This window comes from Alligator mississippiensis, chromosome 9, assembly GCF_030867095.1.
Source record: "Alligator mississippiensis isolate rAllMis1 chromosome 9, rAllMis1, whole genome shotgun sequence".
NCBI classification, from domain to species: Eukaryota; Metazoa; Chordata; order Crocodylia; family Alligatoridae; genus Alligator; species Alligator mississippiensis.
In genome coordinates, this window is record NC_081832.1 from 37,645,729 (window position 1) to 37,668,803 (window position 23,075).

At 44.7% G+C, this 23,075-nt stretch overlaps 1 protein-coding gene across 4 annotated transcripts in view; it reads right to left on the bottom strand.

The window, feature by feature from the left end:
• ERGIC3 (ERGIC and golgi 3) overlaps positions 1 to 23,075 on the bottom strand; it is a 67,292-nt gene that overhangs the window by 2,417 nt on the left and 41,800 nt on the right. For all 4 annotated transcript variants that reach the window (XM_019485561.2, XM_006266755.4, XM_014598381.3 and 1 more), the window contains 2 exons: positions 21,459 to 21,523; positions 9,956 to 10,092 (listed from right to left, as the gene is read on the bottom strand). In XM_019485561.2, coding sequence (XP_019341106.1) covers positions 9,956 to 10,092; positions 21,459 to 21,523 — 202 coding nt within the window. The remainder of the gene's footprint in view (positions 1 to 9,955; positions 10,093 to 21,458; positions 21,524 to 23,075) is intronic.

A 23,075-nucleotide genomic window follows, 5' to 3' on the forward strand; every position in this document is an offset into this window, starting at 1 on the left:
CCCTGATATGCCACTGCCTTGCCCATGCCATTGCTCTCACTCCCAAGCCACAGCCCCCACAGCTTTGCTGGTGCCCCTCAATCCCTAAAGACTCCCAGCCCTGCCAGTGCCCCTCACTCCCCACCCACAGCCCTCTGGCCCTGCTGACTCCTGACCCACAGCCCCTTGCCTTGTCCCCACCCCCTTGCCCTCCTGGGGGGGCCACCAGCTGCAAAGGGGCAGGGACCTGGGTCTGCAGCCTGAGGGAGGCAGTGGCTGCTGCAGTGGAGTGCAGAGCCTGGCTCCACACGCCCCCCCACCCCCATGGAAGCCCATGGGGTGGGGGGGGCGATGAGGGCTGGTATCTGTGGGCTCCCTGCCCTGATGCCCTCTGCCTGGGGCCTCTGAGGCCCAGTGCGTGAGACCCACCATGGCAGGGCAATGAGGGACGGGGAGGATTGGTGCCAGCACCAGGAGCCCTGCACCACCACGGCAAGGCACTCTGTGCCTACCTGGCAGCAGTGGGGATGGTGGCATGGAATTGTGCCCTCCACTGCTGTCAGTTGTGCAGGGGACACCTTGCCATAATGGCATGGGGTTCCTGGCACTAACACTGAGCCTCCCAGCCACACCCTGCCCTGCCACACCAGGTCCCGCTCACTGGGCCATGGAGGCCCTCAGGGGGAGGGCAGCAGAGCAAGGAGCCTTGAGACTGCAGCTGTAGCCTGCATCTGCCCCCACCCTACCCAAATCCCTATCTCCCTCACTACGGGGGCCTCAATTCTCACCCCCCAAAGACATATCTGCAGGGAGCTGCAGGAGCTGCTCTCATGCTGCCTGGCTACCACGTGCATGTGTGCACATGCACACGGTGACCCTGCCTAATTGCCTTCCTCCTGCTCCCCACAGTCCCTTGCAGGCTGGAACTCTGTCAGCTTGCAAGGGGTAACCCACTGTTTCTTGTGTTTTTCTATGGCAAATGGAAAACTCAGATCCCTGGTCATCAGCCAGTCAACGGTAGGCAGTAATCCACTGTCTGCAATGAGATTGCTTGCTTTTTTAGTGTACCAGATATGGCCACAAAGAGGTGATCAGAGAGCCTTAAAGGGCTCTGCAGAAGGGCAACAATAGGCAGCAGATAGGCAACTTATTTTGGTGATAAGTGTTGCTTTGGGAAGACTGGCAGTTTCATGGACTACTTCCAATGGAATTCCAAGACCACCTTAAGAATGAATTTAGGGTGCCATTTTATCATCGCTTTGTCTCTCCAGAAGGCCAACCATAAGGGCTTCAAGCTCAATGACTCCATCCTGATTTAATGGCCACAAACAAAGTTGTCTTAATACCATGCTGGTGCACTGAGCACTCAGAACAGTTCAAAGGTAGACTCTGTAAGCTTCAGATGGATGATGTTGAAGTCTCACATGACAGTGTAACTGTACTGGCACATGACACACTAATATGGAGCAAGGTGAACCTTAAGGGACTTAAATGCTAACCATCTTGTTTCAAGGAGCTTCAAAATCTGTCCAGGAATGGCAGTGGAAAGGGAGACAGCTTTCTTACTGCTAGCATTCTGTACACACATGTACAGGTCATTAGCTGAACCAATGTCAGTTTTATAAGCCAGTGGTGGATGGAACCCATAGGAGAAACCCAGTGGTCTCTTGTTGGCATCAACTGTAAACCTCAGAAAGGAAGATTCCCTATTTGGTGATAAGGAGAATATAAAACATGGTTAGTGAGGAGCAGCAAATCTCATTAGCAATGATATCCATTGTCAAGGCACTATGGTGCCAGTAGACGTACAAGTACCACTAAGAGACCTAGTTCTGTCTGATTCTCATCTCCTGAAGCCCATAATCATTGTTGAGGGCAGGGTCATGAGTGGAGCTCCTTGAATCACGGCCTGCCTTCTCTCTCTTCATCCCACAATTTAATGTGGATTTTGGAGAATTTTTCTCTAGAGGCTTTCCTGCCCCCCCCCCATAAGAGGGCACTGAACTCCATCTGGTATTCAGAATAGCCCCTTTCAGTGATAAATTTAAACATGTGAAGTGCAGGTACTGGTTTTGATGTTTAGTTTGAGGTCTGCTTTGGTGCTGTCTTCTCTGTGATAGCCTTGGCCATTTCTTGACTTGTACAAGGAGATAGATGATGTTGGCTTGGCCATTAATAGGATTCTGAATCTGGATTTCTCTGGGTCTGTAGAGATCACAATGACTGTTCTAGGAAGTGAAGTCTTACATTTCACAACATGCAGCTCCATATGAGGTAGGACAAATGCACCAAGCATCTGAGTTGCATGTTTGCCCCTTTTTCTTTCTGTCCTTCAGGAAGATTAGCTCATCACAGGACAGACAGGGCTTGAAGCCTTCAAGTTTTAAGTATGCCACTGGAGAAACCCAGTCCAGGGGGTACTGGCACTTTACAAGGAGACTGAATAAGAGAAGTTCAGTCCTGTTTTAGAGTAGTCAGAATAGAAGATCTGAAATGCTTCTAGTGATTTGCAAATTTTGAAGAAGTTTTATTGGAGCTAAAACGAGTGGGCAATTATTTCAGCTGAAGGGCCACTTAACAAGTTTTGGTGAGCGGTTGAGGGCTGCACACAAATTTTCAAAGATATAATTTTAACAAATTATAGATAAAAATAAATCATATATTAAAATCGAATATATATTATAATATATATTAATTTTATTTCAAAAATATTTTTTTCCTAATTTAGGTATTTTTGAGCAGAGTATATAGAAGCGATTGCATAATAGCTCAAAATAAAGTCTTATTCTTGTATATTGTGGGTAGGGGCGGCCTTCCCACCCGCTAGGTCCCAGGAGATGGCCGGGGTGGGGGGAGGAAGGGAGAGAGGGCAGGGGGTGCATGCAACAGAGCTCCCCCCAGGCAGTGCGGTGCAGGTGCAGTCTACCTCTCCATCCAACCCATGGCTGCCCCTGTGGTACTCCGCATGGGACTGAACTCCGCTGGCTTCTGCCCGGGGCAGCCCATGCTGTGCTCCTGTCACACCCACTGATAGCACCTCACCAAGGGCTATGTGAAATTTCACCAAGTGTTTCATTTTGAAGCTGTTGCAGTATGTTTCAAGCTTGAAACAGAGAAACAGAAACGAAACAAAAGACTTTGAAATGAAACAAGGGCACTTGAAACATTTGGAAAGTTTCAAAGCTGGCTTACTTGGCTTCAGCGCCGGTCCCAGGCAGCAGTGGCAGCCTCCTTTCATCCGGCGTGCAGATCTGAGGGCCTGCACCCCCAGGAGGGCTGTGCCAGACTCACAGATTTCATAGACATTAGGGCTGGAAGGGACCTCGTAAGATTGAGTCCAGCCCCCTGCCCAAAGGGCAGGAAGTCAGCTGGGGTCAAAGGATCGCAGAAAGATAAGCATCCAAACGTTTCTTGAATGAGTCCACAGTAGATGTCTGCACCACTTCTGGAGCGAGTCTATTCCAAGCTTTGGGGGCTCAGACAGTAAAGAAGTTTTTCCTTATGTCCAGCCTAAAACAGTCATGGAGGAGTTTATAACCATTGGTCCTTGTTATCTCTTGGGGCACTCTGGTGACATCCTGAGATTTACTTGAGAAGCATCTATGGATGCAAGCCAGAGTTTTATTTGCTTTACCAGCTGTGACATCACACTGGTGGCTCATGTTCATCTTGTGGTCAACCATGACCCCCAAGTTGCTAGCACCACGGCTGAGAGCTGAGCCTGTAAGTGTGCTCCGGTGTCGTCATCCCGCCCCCCCCCCGCTGGAGTACCATTTTCCCGTCTTTTAACCTAGAGGGACTCCAGTCATCCTCCCTGGGTGCCAATGTCAATTTGCAGGGATGTGTAGCTTTCCTTGACATAGAGAACTACACCCCTGCCCCTTTTATTTGCACGATCTCTCCTGTACAGGGTATAGCCATCTATACCTGTGGCCCAGTCATAGGTGGAGTCCCACCAGGTCTCTGTTATCCCTATGAGACTGTAGTCTTTCTTGCTTAGCAGGAGGACCAGCTCCTCCTGTTTGTTCCCCAAGCTCCTGGCATTGGTGTACAGACACATAAGTGTTCCACTGGAAGCCCTAGACTTCCTTGCACTCCCAGGCAGACACCGTTTCAGGGCTGGGGTAGGTGTGGATTCCCTTGGGTGCCCTAACCTTCTGGTTATGCAGTAGTTGCCCAGTGGGCTTGCAGTGGCAGTTATCCACCCATCCCCCAGCAGGCTTAGTTTAAAGCCCGGTTTAGCAGGTCAGCCTGTCTGGCTGAGAAGAGCCTCCTCCCCAGCGGAGTCAGGTGGAGGGCATCTCTTCCTAGCAGACCACTGCTTCTCTTCACCAAAGAGTGGACTGTGATCGCAGAAGCTGAAGCCTTCCCGATGACACCAGCGCCGCAGTCTCTGGTTGACTACCTCGATTCCCTCTCCCTCCTCAGCCCATAGCCCAGAACCGGGAGGATCGAAGAAAACACCACCTGTGCCCCCAACCCCTTAGGCCCCACTCGCAAAGCCCTGTAGTGCCTCATGACCCAGCTGGGATTGTTCCGAGCCATGTCATTTGTGCCCATGTGGATAAGGAGCATAGGGTAGTGGTCAGTGGGGCTGGATGAGTTTTGGGATCCTCTTGAGTAAGTCCCAGATACGGGCTCCTGGGAAGCAGCAGACCTCCTGGGCTAAGGGGGCAGGGTGGCAGATTGTGCCCTCAGTCCTCGTCAGGAGGGAGTTTCCCATGACAACGACTCTATGAGTGGCCTTAGGAAGAGCAGGGATGGTAGCTGAGGATAAGCCTGCATTGCCTGCAGGAGCTGGCAACTCTGCAGGCTCTACTAGAGCTGCAAGAGGTTCATACCTGTTGCAAAGCCCCAGAGGGGAGGGGACCTTATAGTTTCATAGTTGATGAAACTATGAAACTATAAGCCTTGGGGCCGCTGACCACCGTGGTCCAACCCCCTAGCTGGACAGTATGGGAGATCCCCGAGTCTTCCCTTGTCCTGGAAGGTGACCTTGGTCTACCCTCTGCCTCCAGGGGGTGAAGGCCTGGCAGTAGGAGTCTATCTCCTGCTCGCCATCCCTGATGGCACGCAGTCTCTGGACTGTGGCCTGGAGCTCCTCTATCTGGTGCCCCAGAGACTCCAAAGTGAAGCAGACCTCGCAAGGGGAGGTGGCCATGCTCCTGGTCCCTGTGCCTGGAAATGTGCCAGGCTGCCCCCGCAACCGAGCCAGAGGCTCCATCTGCGTGGAGTCTGGAATCATGGGTTCTGTCTCAGTGCAGACCTCAGATGTGCCAGAGGGGGAGGCTGCAGACTCCAAGGGGACCCTCAGGATGTGGCATGTGTCCATCCACATTGTGCCACTGGGAGTCTGGCTACTGATGGGAATGCCTACCCTAGGGGCTCACAGGCAGAGCCTGGGGCCCTCCCGCTCACCCTCCTGTGCAAACTCCTGCGCTAACTCCCATGCCGGACAGACGAGTGCACTTGTTTGCATGTTCTGTTCGGGTGGCTCCCTGGGGGCTGGGCAAAGTAGGAGCGTGCCTCTCCTCAGCTCCCACTCAGCTTCCCTGCAGCTGACTGGGTTGGGGGTCCTTCCCTCCCTGCCGCAGGCCTTGCCTACCTCTGGCTGTGCTGGGAGTTTGGGCCGGGGTCCCGCTGGGGGTCCTGGCGGTCCCTAGGCTCAATGGGGGTGTGACGGGCTTCCGCCCATGCATCTCTTGCTGGAGCTGGGGGACAAAAAGCACTCCCGTCCTGCAGGGTGCAAGCCCCCAGATTTGTGCGCTGGATAAGAGGAAGCTGCTGCTGCTGCCTGGGACCAGCGGCAGCAGCAATTTTCCCCGGCACTAGGTGTGGGCTGTGCCTAGTGCCGGTCACAGGTAGCAGCCTGAACCTCCTCTGAGACCCCCGCCCAGCTCCAGGTCCCCTGCAGTTTACCAGCAACAGCAGCTGCACTCTTGGCCTTGGGGGGGGACACGCAGCTCAGCGGGGTGCAGTGCAGCTCAGTCCCAGCCGCCAGGTATCTGCGCAGCCTCTGCCACAGCACGCTGCTGAGGCCCAGCTCGGCGCAGCGCGGGGCTGTATGCTTTTGGGCAGCTCCGGGCTGCCACCTGGGGCTGTGCACTGCTCAAGGTGACCACCGGACATGCTGGCCCAGGTCCTGCTTGCACAGAAGTAGCCCAGCTGGATGGCACAGGGCTCATGCATGCAGGACTCAGGAGGCGTGCTGGCAGTCCCCATTTTGTCTAAACTCATCAAAACAGCAAAACAGTTTTAACAAAATGAAACAGGACAGCGTTTCGAAATGAAATGAAACCCTGTCCCTTTGAAATGGCGAAACGGATGTCAAAATGAAATGATGGTGTTTCACACAGCCCTATGCACCAACACTGGTCATCATGCACAGCGGCACAACGGGGTTGCTGCCACTACATACACCCAGGTAGTGCTTGGCTCACCCCGCCTCCAGTGGCTCCTCCTTCTCCTGCCCCTGCTGCTCTACACAGGGCAGCAGGTAGCATGGGGAAGCGTTGTGCTGTGAACCACATGCTCAACCAGGCAGGGGGGAGCTGCTGCCCGGTGGCTCCTGCCCCAGATAAATCTTGCTATATTTTTATTGAAAGAAGCCAGAACAATCACTTAAAATAAGTGAACAACAAAGAACCAAAAGGCACAGTTCAAAATGTCCATGAAGGGAATCACAGAACACAGCAGTCTTTTGAGTTACACATTTTAGCATAGAATGTTCGTTTCATTTCAACAGATATATCGCCTACAAAGGACAAAGATACCCTTGACACAAGTTACTTCCTTACATGGGTACTAAAGATGAAGTATTTAAAAAAAAAAAAAAGGATACAGTCAATATGAATGTCAATGACACCCAAATGACTGCAGAAAAAGGAACAATTAAGTGTAGGTGCAACATTAACATCTGCCTCCAGGTGCCAACTTGGGAAGCTAAAGCCATATGAACACAGTAACTTGGCAAGCAAGTCTAACTGGAAGGGGGTTACTTTGTCACCTAATTCTAATCATGTTTTGTTCCTTAAGTTACCTTAATATGCTCTTGATACTCCCTTTGTAAGACAAGCTAATTCATTTTGGAACTCAGAAAAACTTACAAAAGAAAAGGCCATATTAATTGCCAAAGTAAATCTCAGAAATGGAAGTCAGGTAGCACAGACCAGTCAAACCATCAGAATATGCTGTAAAGAACTGAACAATAAATAATACCCTCTCTGTGAAATTGTAGTTGTAATGGCTTTTTTAAAACTGGTGCTTGCCTAAGCATTATTTATGCAACTTATTAGAAGTCTATTTCCACAAAAAATAAGGCTATAAACTGTATTTCTTCCCAAGGGAGAAGGGATTGGGGTGATTGTGCTGATGTAGCAGTGTTAATTGTGGACCCAGGCAGATGCCCCAACCTCCACCCATAACCTGCAGGCCGTGTCCACAGCTGATACCAGTGCCCAGCCAGTGCTGCTTCCAGGGCGTGGGACAGGAGCTGGTGGAAGCTGTGGCTGGGATGTGCCCGGCATGATCCAGCAGCTGGAGCTGGTGGCTCCCCATGACTCTGTGGCTGGCCACCCACAGGCCAGATACAATCAGTTGGTGGGCCAGATCCGGCCCACAGGCTGTATTTTGTCCACCCCTGAGCTAAAACCTAAGAGACTGGAGGAGGCACTAGTGTCCATGTAGTTGCTGTGAAAGATAGGAAGGAACTGAAGACCAGTTTTTGTCACCTTCTCGTTCCACAAGGAGAAACAAGGTGCATGTGTAGCCCTGAGAGAACACGCTAAACAAAAGGTTTGGTTTTGTGTGCTTGTTATGGGCCCAACAGCAGGATCCACAACAGAACAGGTACGGACAGAAAATACAACATACCGTGCATACCACGTAACTAAAATAGGAAGCTTAGCTTTTCAGTTTGCTGATTTCTATATAATCATAACATCTATTATATTCCATTTTGTTGTGTACAACCTGCACCTTTTTTCCAAAAACAAGCTGAAAATCTGGGTGCAAGGAAATATGGTAATGCAATTTAGCTGCCAACCAAGGCAGATAGCAGTGAGCAGAGCACTAACCCTGGGCATCCCCTGGGTAGCCTGCACTGCAGTGCTGCTGCAAGGAGTCTGTCCAGAGCTGGAGTTGCAGACAGCTCACAGAAGCTCTGGACAGAGAGTAGGTTGGTCAGAGTCGCCTCTGTCCCTGGCCAGGGTGCTGCTGTCTCAGAACAACCTGGATTAGAAAGCAGGGAGCCCTGGCCGAAGCAGATAAGACTCTGCCCCCCACCTCTCCAGAGGTCACAAGATTTTATTTTTTAAATCAAATTTTTTCATGTTCCAAGCCAAATCAATTCCAGATCCATGAGTCGGTCAAGAACCATAAGCGGCTCTACTACCAGCAAACATCCTCCACCCCGACCTGGGGCTTCAGTGGTTTCCAAATCATTTGGCAGGCATCCTATGTGTAGGCCCAAGCCCAGAGGCTTAGGGTTCGGATTCCCCCAAGTTTCACGTGTCCTCAGCTGTAAGGCCGCAGGAGCAAAACAATACCCTGCTCCATCCTCCTTCCTGCTCTGCCCAGGGCACCAGATGAGGTTGCTTCAGCTCTGATTGTCTCCCATCCCCATCCCTGTCCTTCCACTTAACAAGCTACTCTTACTGTCCTGCAGACACTGATGCTGAGTGAATAGTGGTAGCTAGGGAGTTAGTTAATGGAGCAGTGACAGGCTCCCTCAACCCCTTGCAGGTGCTGGTGTTTCACTGCTGGCTTCTGTTGTAGAGACATACCACAATACTGCAATAAGGGATGTGAAATACATGTAAAGCTCATATGTAGTTTTTGCATTTTATAACTTATTTCACATAGGGATTTTGGATTTGATAATTTGTTATATTAAATAAGTTATTGGTATTTTAAAGAAAAAATATTTTTTTATTCACCCCATGTTCCCAAAACGGTGCATGTTATATTTGGGAATGTGATATATACAAGAAAATACAGTATACCACTTTCAACCATTAGAAAAAATGCTTTACAAAGTATCAATTCATTTCCAGATAAGAAAACTGAAACAGAGATTAAATGACTTGCCCATGGTTAGGTATCCAAGTTGTGTGTAGAGGAAAAAGCAATCAGAGCTTGTGGTAGAGGTGATATCTTTTATTAGACCAACAAGATTTTTGCAAAAAAAAAATTAATTGCAAGCTTTTGGGCGTCAGAGAAAAAATTGCAAAAGTTCTCCTGGGTAGAAATGAAAGTTCATATTTTTTGCAAAAATCTTGCTGGTCTAATAAAATATATCACCTCTACCATGAGCCCTAATTGCTTTTTCCTCTAGATCAATACAGCAACAACCTGGATACCTGACACATGGAAGATATAGAATTTTAGCTGATTTTTAAAATGAAATCTTCATAATTTTCCAAGCAAAAAGCAAGTGACCACCTGAAACCTGAGATACAGCTCCTGCCTTGGTTCAAGGTAATTTTCATCATAGCAGAGCCTCCCAAGAGAGCTGAGAGACTCCTTACCCAGCTAGGAACAGCCTGCCCAAAGGATCTTTCCATTTATTGACTCTGTGAAATCTTATGAAACATGAACCTTCATTTCTACCTAGGAGACTTTTATAAGGAGAACGTTTATAATCTTTTCTCTGATGTATGATGAAGGTTATTGTGCCTGAAATCTTGCAATTAAAGATTGTTTTTGCAAAAATCTTGGTCTAATAAAAGATATCACCTCTTCCACAAGCCCTGATTGCTTTTGCCCACAGTTAGAAAGATTTGCTCTTTCATTGTACAACTGCTTGTCCTATTCCTACCATTAAACGGATGTGCTAAAGAAAATGTCTATCACGGATAATGCTCTGTCATATATAACATACAGATATCATAGTGTGTTGCATGACCTAGGAGTTCGAGGCTATGCAAGCAGACGAGTTGGAAGTAAGGTGAATAATGGGAGTGAACATTTCCCTCACCTGTGTTTCTCTGTCAGTTTCACCATCATAGGAGAAAGCTCGTAAAGCACAAATACACCAGGGAGGCCCTGGTCTCCTATTAGTCCATTCGCTATTTTCTCATGCCGGGTAACTGAAAACTGGTTAGTCCTCACCACCTAGCAAGAAACAGACATGGGAACATTTGTTTTATTAATAACAATATACCCCAGGGAATTATCCACAGAAAATTCAAAATTATGCAAAATTACTTTTTTTCTTTTAAATTAAACTAAATATAACACTATTTGAACATTCTTTAGAACCATATGCAGGTATTTGTGTGTGGTGGGGTGCAGGGCATGCCTTCAGGCCAGACGGGGATGGCTCTGTGCAAGCATGTGGAGCTTGCAGCACTGTAGGCGGGAGCCATGTTCAGTTTCCGAGATTCCAGTCATGTGCTGCCAGGGCCTCTGCCTGCCCTGGCCAGGAGAGCCCTGAGGGCCTGCTGCCGCCGGTGCCTGTGCACCATGGGGTGAGGGACATGTGGTGGGGGGTGGGAGGGGGCCAACACCCCACACACACTGCAGGCAGGAGCTCCCCTTCCCACTCACCAGCTACACCCCAGGGAATTGCGCAACATTATGTGATTATGCTCAGTCATACATTTCATGAGCAAAATTGCGCAGGTACATAATTGTATAATTGCCTGGGGTGTATAACAAGCAGCAGTGGTAACAAGCATCACCTGTATGGACTGTAATTTGTAGCATGTGCCTAAAGGTCATAAGTGCCTACTGCTTTGGGTACTGTCAGTCCTAATGCTTCTTTACTAGACAACAACTCTAGCACAATTTACACTCCCAACTATTAGATCTTTAGAATGAGACATACACAACTGTCAAAGCTCTTAAGCCCTTATATTCCCAGTGTTCTGGACACTGGCTGGTGGGACAAGGCTCCCACTATTACCAAAATAATTCTATACCACCATTGTAGGAATTGAGGGCAGATCATGGAATATATATGGGCAACACATTTCAAAGAGCCACAGTCACTGTGAAGTAAAGTAACCATTCTTTTTTCAAGTGATAGTCCACCTATATTCTGCTCTTGATGACTAAAATCATTTATCCTGACAAAAGGAGGGACTACAAGACATCTCTACTTGCAAATGTAACGTCTGATCTAGAAGCCTGAACGGGAGTAGTGGAGCAGCAGGAGATGAACATGCTAACAAAGCTTCATGCAGCCCCACACACTACATATTTCAGAAATCAGAATGTTAGCCAAGAGAGTTGCAATTATTGCGTGCACCCTAGTGGAATGAACCCTGGCATGGCCTGCAGGTCTTTTTTGTCACCTCACAGCACATCTTGATGCAGTCTGAAATCCCATTGGATAATCTCTGACTGGAGGCAGCATTTCATCTTACTGTAAGAAAGCCAAGAGCAGTTCCAAATGTGTCCTAAATGACTTTGTTCTCTACAAATAAAAGGATAAAGTCCTCATATTTAAGCTGTGCAAATTAATTTGATCTAGTTTAGAGTGCAATTTCATGACAAATAAGAAGACATGTTCAAACTGACTGAAGTGAAAGTTTGAGACAACTTTATGCAAAACCCTGGCATTGGGCCTAGGGACAAATTTGTCCTTATGGAGTAGAACAGCGGGACCTTTTTTGGCTAGCATGCCACAAAGTAAGCCGCACCTCCTCCTCAAATGCTACTCTCAACACCCTCCTCTGCCTGATCCATTGCTCTGCTCCCCTCCTTGCCTTATCTGCATTGTTCTCCCTGCTCCCTGAGAGATCTTCTATGTAACAAACAAAGCAGTGGCATGTCCCACTTACAGCATTCATGCTGCAGGCTGGCTACCCCTGAAATATAGTATGTGGATGGCCCAGCACAAGGACTTGTACTTCACTGATTTTTCTGGTCAACGTAGGGAACATTCTCTTCAAAGACAGGTGAATACAGGCAGCACTTTAACAAAGTTTTGAATTGTGTATGCACTCCTATCAATCCAGTCAGAATCAAGCAGAGGTTTCAAAAAAGAAAGACTTGACTGGCAGAAAATGATAAAGAGGCCTTTTGGAAATTTCAGCATGGAAGGGTGAGTAAATACACTACAAGCCTGTACTGACAGGTCATTTGCAAAAATAGCTGCTATCTGTGTATTGTGATGTGAATGATAAGAGAGCACAGCCCACATTAGGAAAAGCAGAAAGTCCAGAATGATCAGAATTACAACTACTAATAGCAAAATTGGCTGTTTGGTCACCCAAACTGAGACTCTCTTCCACTCAGCCTTAGAATGAGACTGGTAGAATGGGTTGTGTACTTTGTAAAAGGAATATTTAACATTTTAGATAAGAAATTTATTTTCAGAAGGACCATCATATTGTGCAAAGGCACATGTAACGTTGTTATGCAAAAAGCATAAATAATACCTGCTTGATGTTAGGTAAATAACATGGACACAGACTTTTGCCTATTGCTTTTAATGGTACGTATTTTCTTGAGTTTTGCACTGCCTTAAGAAACTCCATTTTGTATTGCTCTGTAGGTTGACATAAGTGCTTGACCTTTTACTCTTTTGTATGCTGTATGGGTGAGAGTATGTTTGTGGAAAAGGAAAACATCAGCTGGCAACTGGCTGAGGAACGCACACAGATAAAAGACCAAACAAGAAGAATCCGCCCCAGAACAGAGAGAAAACAACAGCAATCAGTCTTCAAGAAAGAACACAGTGATAATCCAGCAAAAGTCCAGAGGATTGGGTGAATTGATAAGACTATACAAGATGGGGCGAGACATATCGATTTTGGGTCTTGTTCTACATATCATCCTGAAGCATTGATTCGTCTACAAGATGGACTGGCAGGAGCCCAGCTTCTACTTGTGATCAACTTAGCTGGCCACTAAGTTGACTCGAGCACCAATAAGACTGGTAATGTATACCAGCAGAGAACGGAAATCAGGGAATGAATGTGGTGCGTGTGTGTATTAAGCGCTTAATCAATAAACATGGCACTTTGCCTTATCCCCCTCATATGGTCTCACTTGTGATTTGAGCAATTGGCAATTTGAGTAACATTTAAGTGGTGGAGAACTGCGAAAAGGGAGTGATACAGAGGAAGCTCCATGTTTATTGCTCTTTTGGTGTACACAGCTTGGGCTGTAGAATTCCCTGAGCTTATGGAAGAAGTTGGATTTTTGCCAATTAGGAGATTCAGAGATGTTTTTGTTAGGAGAAAGAAGGAATGAGCTAGAAACAAGTTAATTGAAACAAGTTTATGGATGTCTCTCAGCGGTAGACTACCAAAGGTACTAGGGAAGGAGTTTAGGATCTCTGCTCCTACCACTAATCCTTGGCTGTAGCCGTACCCAAAGGTTAGAAGTGAAATTTAGATGTGAGGTTGACGACTGTGGATTTTAAGATATATTGTGTGACTTAAGGCAAGTGGACTTTAAAGTGTGGAAACAAAGGTGGTATCTGAATAGAAGGTTGTAAAGAGTATAGGAATGTATTAATTAACATCTAGAGAAACAGGTTAAGCAGGTGAAGAATCCTTAGGGTCAGCTGTCTGTTGAAGCTGTGCAGATGGCTGTTATGCCAAAGAAACGCCAAGACTTGAGGGTCCCTGTCCCCATTCCCCAGGGAGGGTCCCCAAGGCCACGATGGACAGAGGGCATACCAGCAGCCCGTCTCATGTACCCCACTGGAGTGGGGCTGTGAGCCTCGGAATCCCATCTCCAGTCTGATGACACCTAAGAAAGAGCCTCAGAAGTGAAGACTGAATCCTGGTCAGATGTACCTTGACTCTGATGACAGCCCTAGGACTGGTAGATATAGAATTGTTTGATTGTTTGTACTGTTGCTTTTTGTTATCACACTGTATCAATAAACTCACCTATTATCAAATGGCAGGTGTTGCGGTCAATCTGAGGGTTGTGCTTGCCTGAAACAAAGGTATAGGGGCTGGTTCCTAAAATTCAGTCCAACAATTGGCCAATCCGCTGGGACACAAGGGCAGTAACCTGATCCATCAGGGATTTTGTTGGTACAGAGTGACCCTTTCTAGAGGTCCTTCGACTCTAGGGTCCTTGGGAAGGGTTACAGTCTTTTGTGGATGGTTACAAGAGCAGTCTTGTGTGTTTTCTGTGGAGTCTGTAAGGTGTAGGTTACAGGTGCAGGTTATAGCAAGGCAAAGTATTATCCAGGCAGTACAGCTTCAGAGAGATCAGAGACAGTTAGAGGAATGTGAGACAGATACTTTGGGATTCTTTGTGCCTGGGAGAATAGAGGCAGCAGAGGGCACAGAAAGAGACAGGGTATATTACAGGACACCTGCTCAGGCAGTGGCAGAGAAATTGTGATTGGAAAGTGAAGGCAAAACCTGGTGTCCCCCACCCAGAACAGTGAAGAGCCTAGAAAAGATTGTTATAGGAGTGTAACATCTTGTTTTGGGAAACCTTGGGGTACAGCTGTGTAAACAGAGATCAGTGCCCAGAGTTACTCTGGGCAGAGGAAGAGTAAGCTTATCAGAGACATGTTTTGTTTTTTCTTTAGAGATGCATGGTTTGGGGGGTTTCTTTTGGAGGTAGGAAGAGCTTTTCCAAGGGGATTGTGTGTGGTGTGTAATCCATCACACACAGTCTTTCAGGGGGAGCTTTCTCAGTCCTAGAACGAAGCTTGCTGGATTGCGCGTGCGTTGTAAGAACTGACAAGCTGTGAGAGAAAGATCAAGATCTGCTGGATGTATTGGTTCGCAAAGTGCAAGGCAAGAAGAGTCACTGAGGAGAATGGATTGTGAAGCCTGTAGACCAGAAAGGATACAGTTAAGACCTAGTAAAGGAAAGGAAAGCTGGAAGTTAGGTAAGACCCAGAAGATAGTGTGGTATTCCAGACAGCTGCTAGAGATCTCCTGGAGAAAGTATTGCCATCAGAGTGGAGAGAGAATTGCTAGATGGAAAAACCTGTTGAAGAATGAAAAACATTCTTTAAAGGGGGGTTGAAAACAGACTCACAGAGCACAGAGAAGAACTGAGAGTGGGTACTAAAGAGCAGAGCCCAGCCAGAATTTGTGAGAGCATAGAAAGCCAGAGACTCAGTCTGAAAGGTGTGAGGCAGAGTTAGTGACTTGGAGTCGAGGAAGGGTTGAATCAGGAGAGAATAGAGCTGGATGGAGTCCTGGGGCTCGGGAGTCAGAGAGAGAAAGATCTGATGAAGGATCTGCAGGGCCCTAGAAGACCAAGTGATCTGGCAGTCCAGAGAAGGGGCACAGAGAAAAGACCACTGTTAAAGCTGCCAGAGCTGGGAGCCTGCGATCTCATCTGGCCTGAGGAGAGGTCAGGAAGCCCAGAAGTGAGAAACTGTGCACAAGAGGAGTGAAGAAGATCAGAGCAGGAGAGTGCAGAGTCTGGTCCTGGGTATGACCTGAAATTGCCACCCTCCTGGGCGTGGTTAGTGTGGTGGAACTACTTGTAGTGGGGTAGTCTCTGCAAAATGCCGCATAATAACCACCCTGGGGAAAGGGGCAAATATAGGGTGCTTTAAAACCTTAGCTACCACCACCTTGTGAGTTACCCTTCATTGGGAAAAGGCTAGGAGTAGCATACCCCGACAGAAAAACCCTTAGTGAAGACCAAGGAAAAGAGATGTGTGGAAGAAATACACCTTGGTGCCACATTGAGAGGAGAGTGAAGAGAATGAGAATGGAATTTTAGAAATAACTGCTTTATAGCAGAAAGAAATACAGCAACTTCAAAAGAGAGTTGTAACTTGATCTCAGAGAGTGTCTGAGGTGGTTAAGTAAAATACCCTCTATTGGTGGTCCCATAAGAAGTCAGTAACAAAGAAAATTAACCCCAGTGCTAGAAACTCTGTAAATGTTTGCAACAAAAGCAGAGCCTAAGGAGCCTAATGAGTAAGCAGCTTTGCAAAGACTGTTAAGGCGTTGGTGCAAAACAGTGTGAGCAGTGTGGTATGTTTGCTGTGTGTGTGTACTGCAGGACACAGAGAAACTGCTGGATGTGTAAGTATCTGCAATCTCATTGATAAAGGGGGCGAGAAATGTGTTTTTTTAGCTCCCATCACTCTCTAGGAATACTGTGAATCTTTTAGAAAGGAAAATGTTAACAACTTGTTAAGACAAAAAAGATGGTTCTGAGAACTCTGTCACCTATTAAGGCTCTTACTGTAATTGATAGAGTTAATCAAGACAAGTAAATGAAGGCATTTCTTAAGCTGCAGGCAGAAAGAATTAAATATAGCAGAACACAGGCATGTTTTAAATGAGAAATCAAACTCCCCCCCCACACACACACAAAGGCAGTATAAATGTTTACTAGAGGCTGAAATAAACTATCTAATATAAGTTATGATAGTTAGGAAATGATAGTATAGATGTTTAATATGTCTATTTCCCCGATTTTGGTCTGTTTTGAGGGCAGACAAGAAAACCTGAAAACTGACAATAAACTTTAGAGCTTTAAATACAGTACCAACTGCTGTAGCTCCTGGTATAGCAAAATACTTTGAAGTTCCAGCAGCTACAGCAGGAGGGGTAAAATGATTTTTAATACTGAATTTGGCTAATATAATATTTTGGTTATTTCCTTAGCACAAAAGTACTGGTATAATTTGGAATTCATATTCATGGGAACAACAGTATTGTTTTATCCAAATACCTTAAAGATTTTATGTCCCAGCAATAAAGATACAGAAAAAAGTTTTTTAAATAAGAATTCTGAGGGGAAAATTGTCCCTTTAAAAGGAAACAAATATTTTTAAAATGGCAATTTGGTTAAAGTGTAACAAGGGTATTGGCATCCCTTGATCTCACATTTGGAAAAAAAAATTGTAAAGGTCCCCATTCCAATTGCCAAAATAGTGCAATGAACCATTGAAAACAGTAAAATAAATGTAAATAATCCTTGTCACTTACACACATGCGCCCCCCTCCCCCCCCCCCGCAAGAAAAACACCCAAAGAATTGTAGTAATGTGTACATTGTTACTGCACGTCAGCATTGTAAATTTGTAAATATGAATATTTTACTGCAAGGAGTTTTCCTTGGCAGGTTTGTGTGTTTTCTTTAGCAGAAACCATAATGTAAAATTGAATCTAGTAGCAAAGGTGACTGAAAGACTACGAGGTCTCATTACCATCAAGTGTTTTCTTCACCCTAAGCCACAGTTTTATCACCACAGCAAAAATTGTTTTGTCTGTCTGTTTTATGTTGTTTGTCCTGTTGTGTTGTCTTTCATTTGTTTGTTTGGTTGCTTTATTTTACGCTGTCAAAAGTTTAAATGTATATAAATATCATAAAGATGTGATAAAAATCATTGGCAATACCTCCTCTAAAAATTGAATTTGTCTGTGGATCCTAGACCAGGACACTTTCCACCCAGTTTGGACAGGAAAGTTGTTCTAATCTTTGAAACAAAGAACAGCAATTAATATGAAAGTTTCAAGTTGTAACATTTACTTGTTTAGCAAAATTGCATTTATTAAAAAGGTAATATGTGTGTGTTTAGTAAACAACCTGATGAAATGTTTTTAAGGCTATAAAGGAAATCTCATTTGTATTTACATACTATTTATAACACCAACATGGGGGCAGGGGGTGAAAACTGAATTAACCCATTGTTTTACAGGAAAAGCAAGAGCTGATAAACCTAGCACATCAGTCTTTGTGTGAAGAAGTAAAGGAAACTCTTTATTGATTAAAGCAAAATACAGGATGGACAGGCATGTAAAATGATGAGAAAATATGGATCGCTAATTATGTCCAATGTACAAAAGAAGAGGCCACACCTTCTGAGTCCCAATCACTATTTCATCAAAGGAGGAGAGGACTGTGGAGTAGTTTACAAATAGATTTAATTAATAAATTGCCCTTAATTCTAGACTGTTTTTGAACAATATATATAACCGTATCAAATTGGTGATGGACCTAGATCAGTTTAATGATGGACGAAGTTGGTGATGGACCTAGATCAGTTTAATGATGTGGGAGATACCACTAACTACGATGTGTATAAATGCTTGGCACAATTAAAAAGAGAACAAGGTAACTCTTCAAATATGAATGAAGGAAGCCATTCAACAAATGCAGGGAAAAATACAGAAAGAAAAGATTGGCAACTGATTTCTATGGGAAATTGATGATCAAGTTATCTATTTATAACTGGGAAAGAAAAAAAAAAATACTTTGAATTCCAAGTGAATTGGACCGGTGCCTATTATTAACCGTCTTAGTCCAGTGGTATATGAAATACAACTGGGGAGAAGAATCAAAATGGATACATGCATTTCAGTTAAAGTTATTCAATGGTGTATGAAATGTAATGCATTTATTTGAACGCCACAAAATGCCCAGTGACACCGATGGACTAAAAGACCAGTGCCTGTTAAACACAGATGAAGGAGAACCAGTGTTAATTTGTACTTGTTGTGCTTTTCTATTTTTGATATATTTGTGTGTCATGAATCAAATGTGACCAATTACTTAACATACATATACAGAAGCTGCATGATGCTGGAAACTGCATGGCACAAACCCTGGATATTTTGACTTAGCCTTGCTTATTGCTTAGTTAAGATTTATAAGCATATTGTTACGTTTTTATTACTTTTCTTTTGAGCACTTTGAATTGCACAAGTGTCTTAAAGGAAATCATCCCTGGAGATGGAATAATTTAATTGATTTCCATTTCTATTTAGGTATCAAGTAGGCTACCTTAAATTATTGGTTATAAAAGAATTCACAAATTAGCTATCTTACTACTACAACACGAGAACAAAATCAACTGTGTACTATAACTATTTTACACCAAAGTTCAGAAATTCTGAGATTATCTGAACAAGATAGACAAATGATGATACAGCATTGATATGATACTTTCAAGGGATGGTCACCATCATGGATGGTGGTCCTAAATGTTATGTTACATTCTACTATCATCTTTTCTATACTAACTAGAATAATGCTGATTGTAATGTGTTGCATGGGTTGTTGGATGAAACAAATGTATTTTAAATTGAAATCACATGCCTTAATTGTTTTACAATATATAGCCTTATAAAAAGTATAGAGTGATCCCTTCAAAACAAAATGTTTTGAAGGATCAAAGAAGGGAACGTTATGCAAATAGCATAAATACCAGCTTGATGTTAGGTAAATAACATAGAAATAGACTCTCGCCTATTGCTTTTAATCTTCTGTATTTTCTTGAGTTTTGCATTGCCTTAAGAAAATCCATTTTGTATTGCTCTGTAGCTTGACATAAGTGCTCGACCTTTTACTCTTTTGTATGCTGTATGGCTGAGAGCGTGTTTGTGGAAAAGGAAAACGTTAGCTGGCAACTGGCTGAAGAACGCAGACAGATAAGAGACCAAACAAGAAGAATCTTCCCCAGAACAGAGAGAGAACAACGGCAATCGACCTTCAAGAAAGAACAGAGTGATAACCAGGGATCGTGGTTTCCCCTGATAAAAAGTCACAAATTCTCCGATTAAAAAAAAATAAAAAAATTGCAAATTCTGTGATAAACCCCCCCGAATCCAGGATAAAAATTAAAGCCCCCCCATGCCCCTCCCCCAGCCATGCTAGTGTCCCTCACTCCCCCACACAACCTCCCAGTCCTGCTCATACTCCCCCCACAACAGCCCCCCAGCCTCACACATGCAGGCAACAGGCACATACACAGACAAACACATACACAGATATACACAGACACCCCAGCAGGTAGGTATGTGTGGGGGGAGTGGGGGGAAAGGAAGAGGTTGTGGGGGGCAGACTGAGAATGAGGGAGGAGTGCATCTCTGTGCCTGCTCCCAGGAGGTGGGGGCAAGGGCAGTGGTGCCTCTCTGCAGGCATATCATACAGGTGCCACCCAGCTAGGGAAGGTGAAGCTTGAATGTGGAGACCGCCACTACACCACTGCCGCTGGGGAGAAGCTGGCTGGGGGCGGAGGGAGCGAGGAAGTGTTAGGGGAAGACATGGAGTGCCAGCCAGTCACCAGGTACTCCTGGTGGGGCTTTTCCCAACACCTTCCCTTCCCTCAGCCCGGGCAGACGTGGCAGTGGACAGGCGAGGGGCACTGCCAGTGTATTTTATTTCAGAGTGCCCCACTATTTTTTCAGTGTGGGGACACTGATACATGTGATGTGGAAGGCTGCCAGAGTGGATCAATTCCCATGCTCTGGCAGATGCACTGGATTTCCAGGCTTCCTGCACACATCCATAAGAGACCACATATTTCAAGCCACCCTATAGGTGGCCACCCTATAGGTATAGCAGAGGAACTTTGTCATATTGCATGATGAAAATTCATATTGCCAGGTGACCCATGACCTGAGGTACATCCTAACCATTGGTATAGGGTCCATGCAGAACTGATAAGAAATTCACCATGGTCAGAAATGTAATTGAGATATTTATACATTTGTTAATCTGGAGGCCAAAAGGGCCCCCATGATTGCCATTGACTGAGTTAGGATGACAGATTTGTCCCTGTTGCTCATAAGGTCTGGGGAGGAAAAGAGATGGAATATGTAAATTCCTTCAGGGGAACCTGTTACTTTCTGTTTTGCTTGAGCTAGATGGGACAGAGATTGAAATATACCAGAACATTTTAACAGCCATGAGAAAACACTTATTAATGGCCGCTGCTATCATGCCTGGTGCTGCAATATGCAGACTATACAACAATTTGTGTTGCTTCTCCTGTGTGACTGCTGGTGGAATATGGGGAGTCTCTGGAGGAAGCCCCAAAATGTTTTAAATTGGCTGTGGAGGCTGAGGATGGGTTAACTGCCTTGTCAGTAAATGAGAAGGTGATCCGTTGTGAAGACAGTTGTTTTAGATCCCAAGAATTCGGGTTATTCCTGCTGAAGTATTACTTAGCCTCTAATAGCTGGCTGTGACAACTGAAACATTTTTAAAGCAAATGGGCAAATAAAACAAAAAGAAAAAATAAAACTTAAAATTTAGCTATTCTTTCCTCTGCAATTTTCCTGTCTTTTAGCTACTGCTGGAAATCTCTCTCTCCTATTTCACAACTCTGCTGACTGTTTTTAGCCATAGCTGGGCTTGGTTTTTTTCAGACCTCAAAAAGAACGCACTACACCCAAAAGCTTGTCAAAGTCTATCCCAACCCAGCAGTTAGTCCAATAAAAGATATCAGTCACAACAATACTTGCCATAAAAATAAGAACAAACAACTAGGGCTAAAGATCTAAACAGGTAATGAGAAAGATAGCTATATCACACAGAAAAATGGACACCGCTGTTCCATCTTGCACTAAGGAAGAACTGAAGAATTGAAACTGCTTTCTTTTCTGTAATCTTGTCTGCAGTAGACTGGAGAGAGAGAGGGGCTAGAGATGTGATCACAGTGGCCCTTCTTGTTGAAAAATTATAGAGTCTTATATACATAAGGCATATGGAGAACAAAGGGTGGACCATCATACCAATTTTGGTTTTCATAAGAAAAAATAAAGCCAAAGTAAGAGAACAAAAATTAATACTTACCTCACCATCTACTTTCATATAGACTGTAGGAACCACTTTGACAAAGTACTGAAACATCATTGAAGCTACAGGCAAGAAGGGAAAGGTAAAGTAAATAACTAGCAATGATTGTGTTAGTCTATTTGAAAGCTTAACAGCGCACGCTCATGAGATTTTTCTCCTTCAAAAAAAAAACTTAAGGAATTGCCTTCATGCAAAATGACAACCGTTTACATTGTTCTTAATAGGACTGAAGTTATTGTCTAGGCCCAGTTGAGTTGTCTTCTTCCAAAATGGCCACTGCTTCTCATTTCTTCCCGTGAAAGAAGGATAGAAAATCAGCGGTATTTATTACTTGGTTTAAAATGGAAATTATTTACCAGCTCATCCTGCTTAAAAGTATAACATTCAAACTACCCATTTGGACAAATTTACTTTAATATGAGTAAATTTAAAAAAAAAAAATCTTATGTACCTCCTTCCCAGGAAACAAAAACTAACGTGAAAAAATATACTCTTACACCTCAGAAAGAGCATCTAGATAAGGGGGCAGGCCTGTATAAATGGATCAGTGTATATTCAAACCTTAGGCTATTCCAAAAATACTTTCCTGGGCCTTTTCCTGTTCTGAGATGGAGAGGAACACTCAGTTCACAATAGCTCCTGAGGGCAGACTCTTCCTTCAATCCCCTTGAAAACAATGGGAGATGGCAGTCACTTGAAAGAAGGCTGGAATTTTCTGCAGACCCTACTGAAGGGGGCCAGACCCTACTGAAGGAGAAATTCTCAGTTATAAAGCATAAAAACAATACCTAGATAGCTTACTGTTGCCTCTAACAATAGAGGGAGAAAAACTGGTGGGGGGGGGAATGCAACCCTATCTTTTGTAGACTAGATACCAATAGTCCTGATTCCTTAGCATTTTATCATTCACCTTACTAAGAGTCAGCATTGAAAACTTCAGCCTACAAGGAATGCAACATTCTAGAACTCTTGGTTCAGAGATGATAACTTTTATTAGATCAACTAAGAAACCACAAAAAGTATCTTTTTCTGCAAGCTTTTGGGCATGCATGCCCTTCCTCAGGCTCAGGGAAAATTAAAGATGGTAAAAAGTCCCCATGGGTAGAAAATAAACTTCATTTTTGCACAGAGGAAGCTTAAGGTGGAAGTCTGTTCCTCTGGGTCCATGAGAGTGTCTTTGTGAGTTGCTCTTTGATGCGCAGATTATCTGAGATTATCTGCACATCAAAGAGCAACTCACAGAGACACTCTCATGGACCCAGAGCAACAGACTTCCACCTTCAGCTTCCTCTGTGCAAAAATGAAGTTTATTTTCTACCCATGGGGACTTTTTAACCATCTTTAATTTTCCTTGAGCCTGAGGAAGGGCATGCATGCCCAAAAGCTTGCAGAAAAAGATTTTTTTTTGCAATTTCTTAGTTGGTCTAATAAAAGGTACCATCTCTGAACCAAGAGTTCTAGAGTTTTGCATTTCTTTTTGTCTCAGACCAACATGGCTGCCACACCCCTCAGCATACAAGGGGAATTTTCTGTTTAGCTCTGGCCTCTCTTACAACAGTCCATGGCATATCCCCCTACAACAACAGACCACAATCTGTAAGCATGATAATGGGA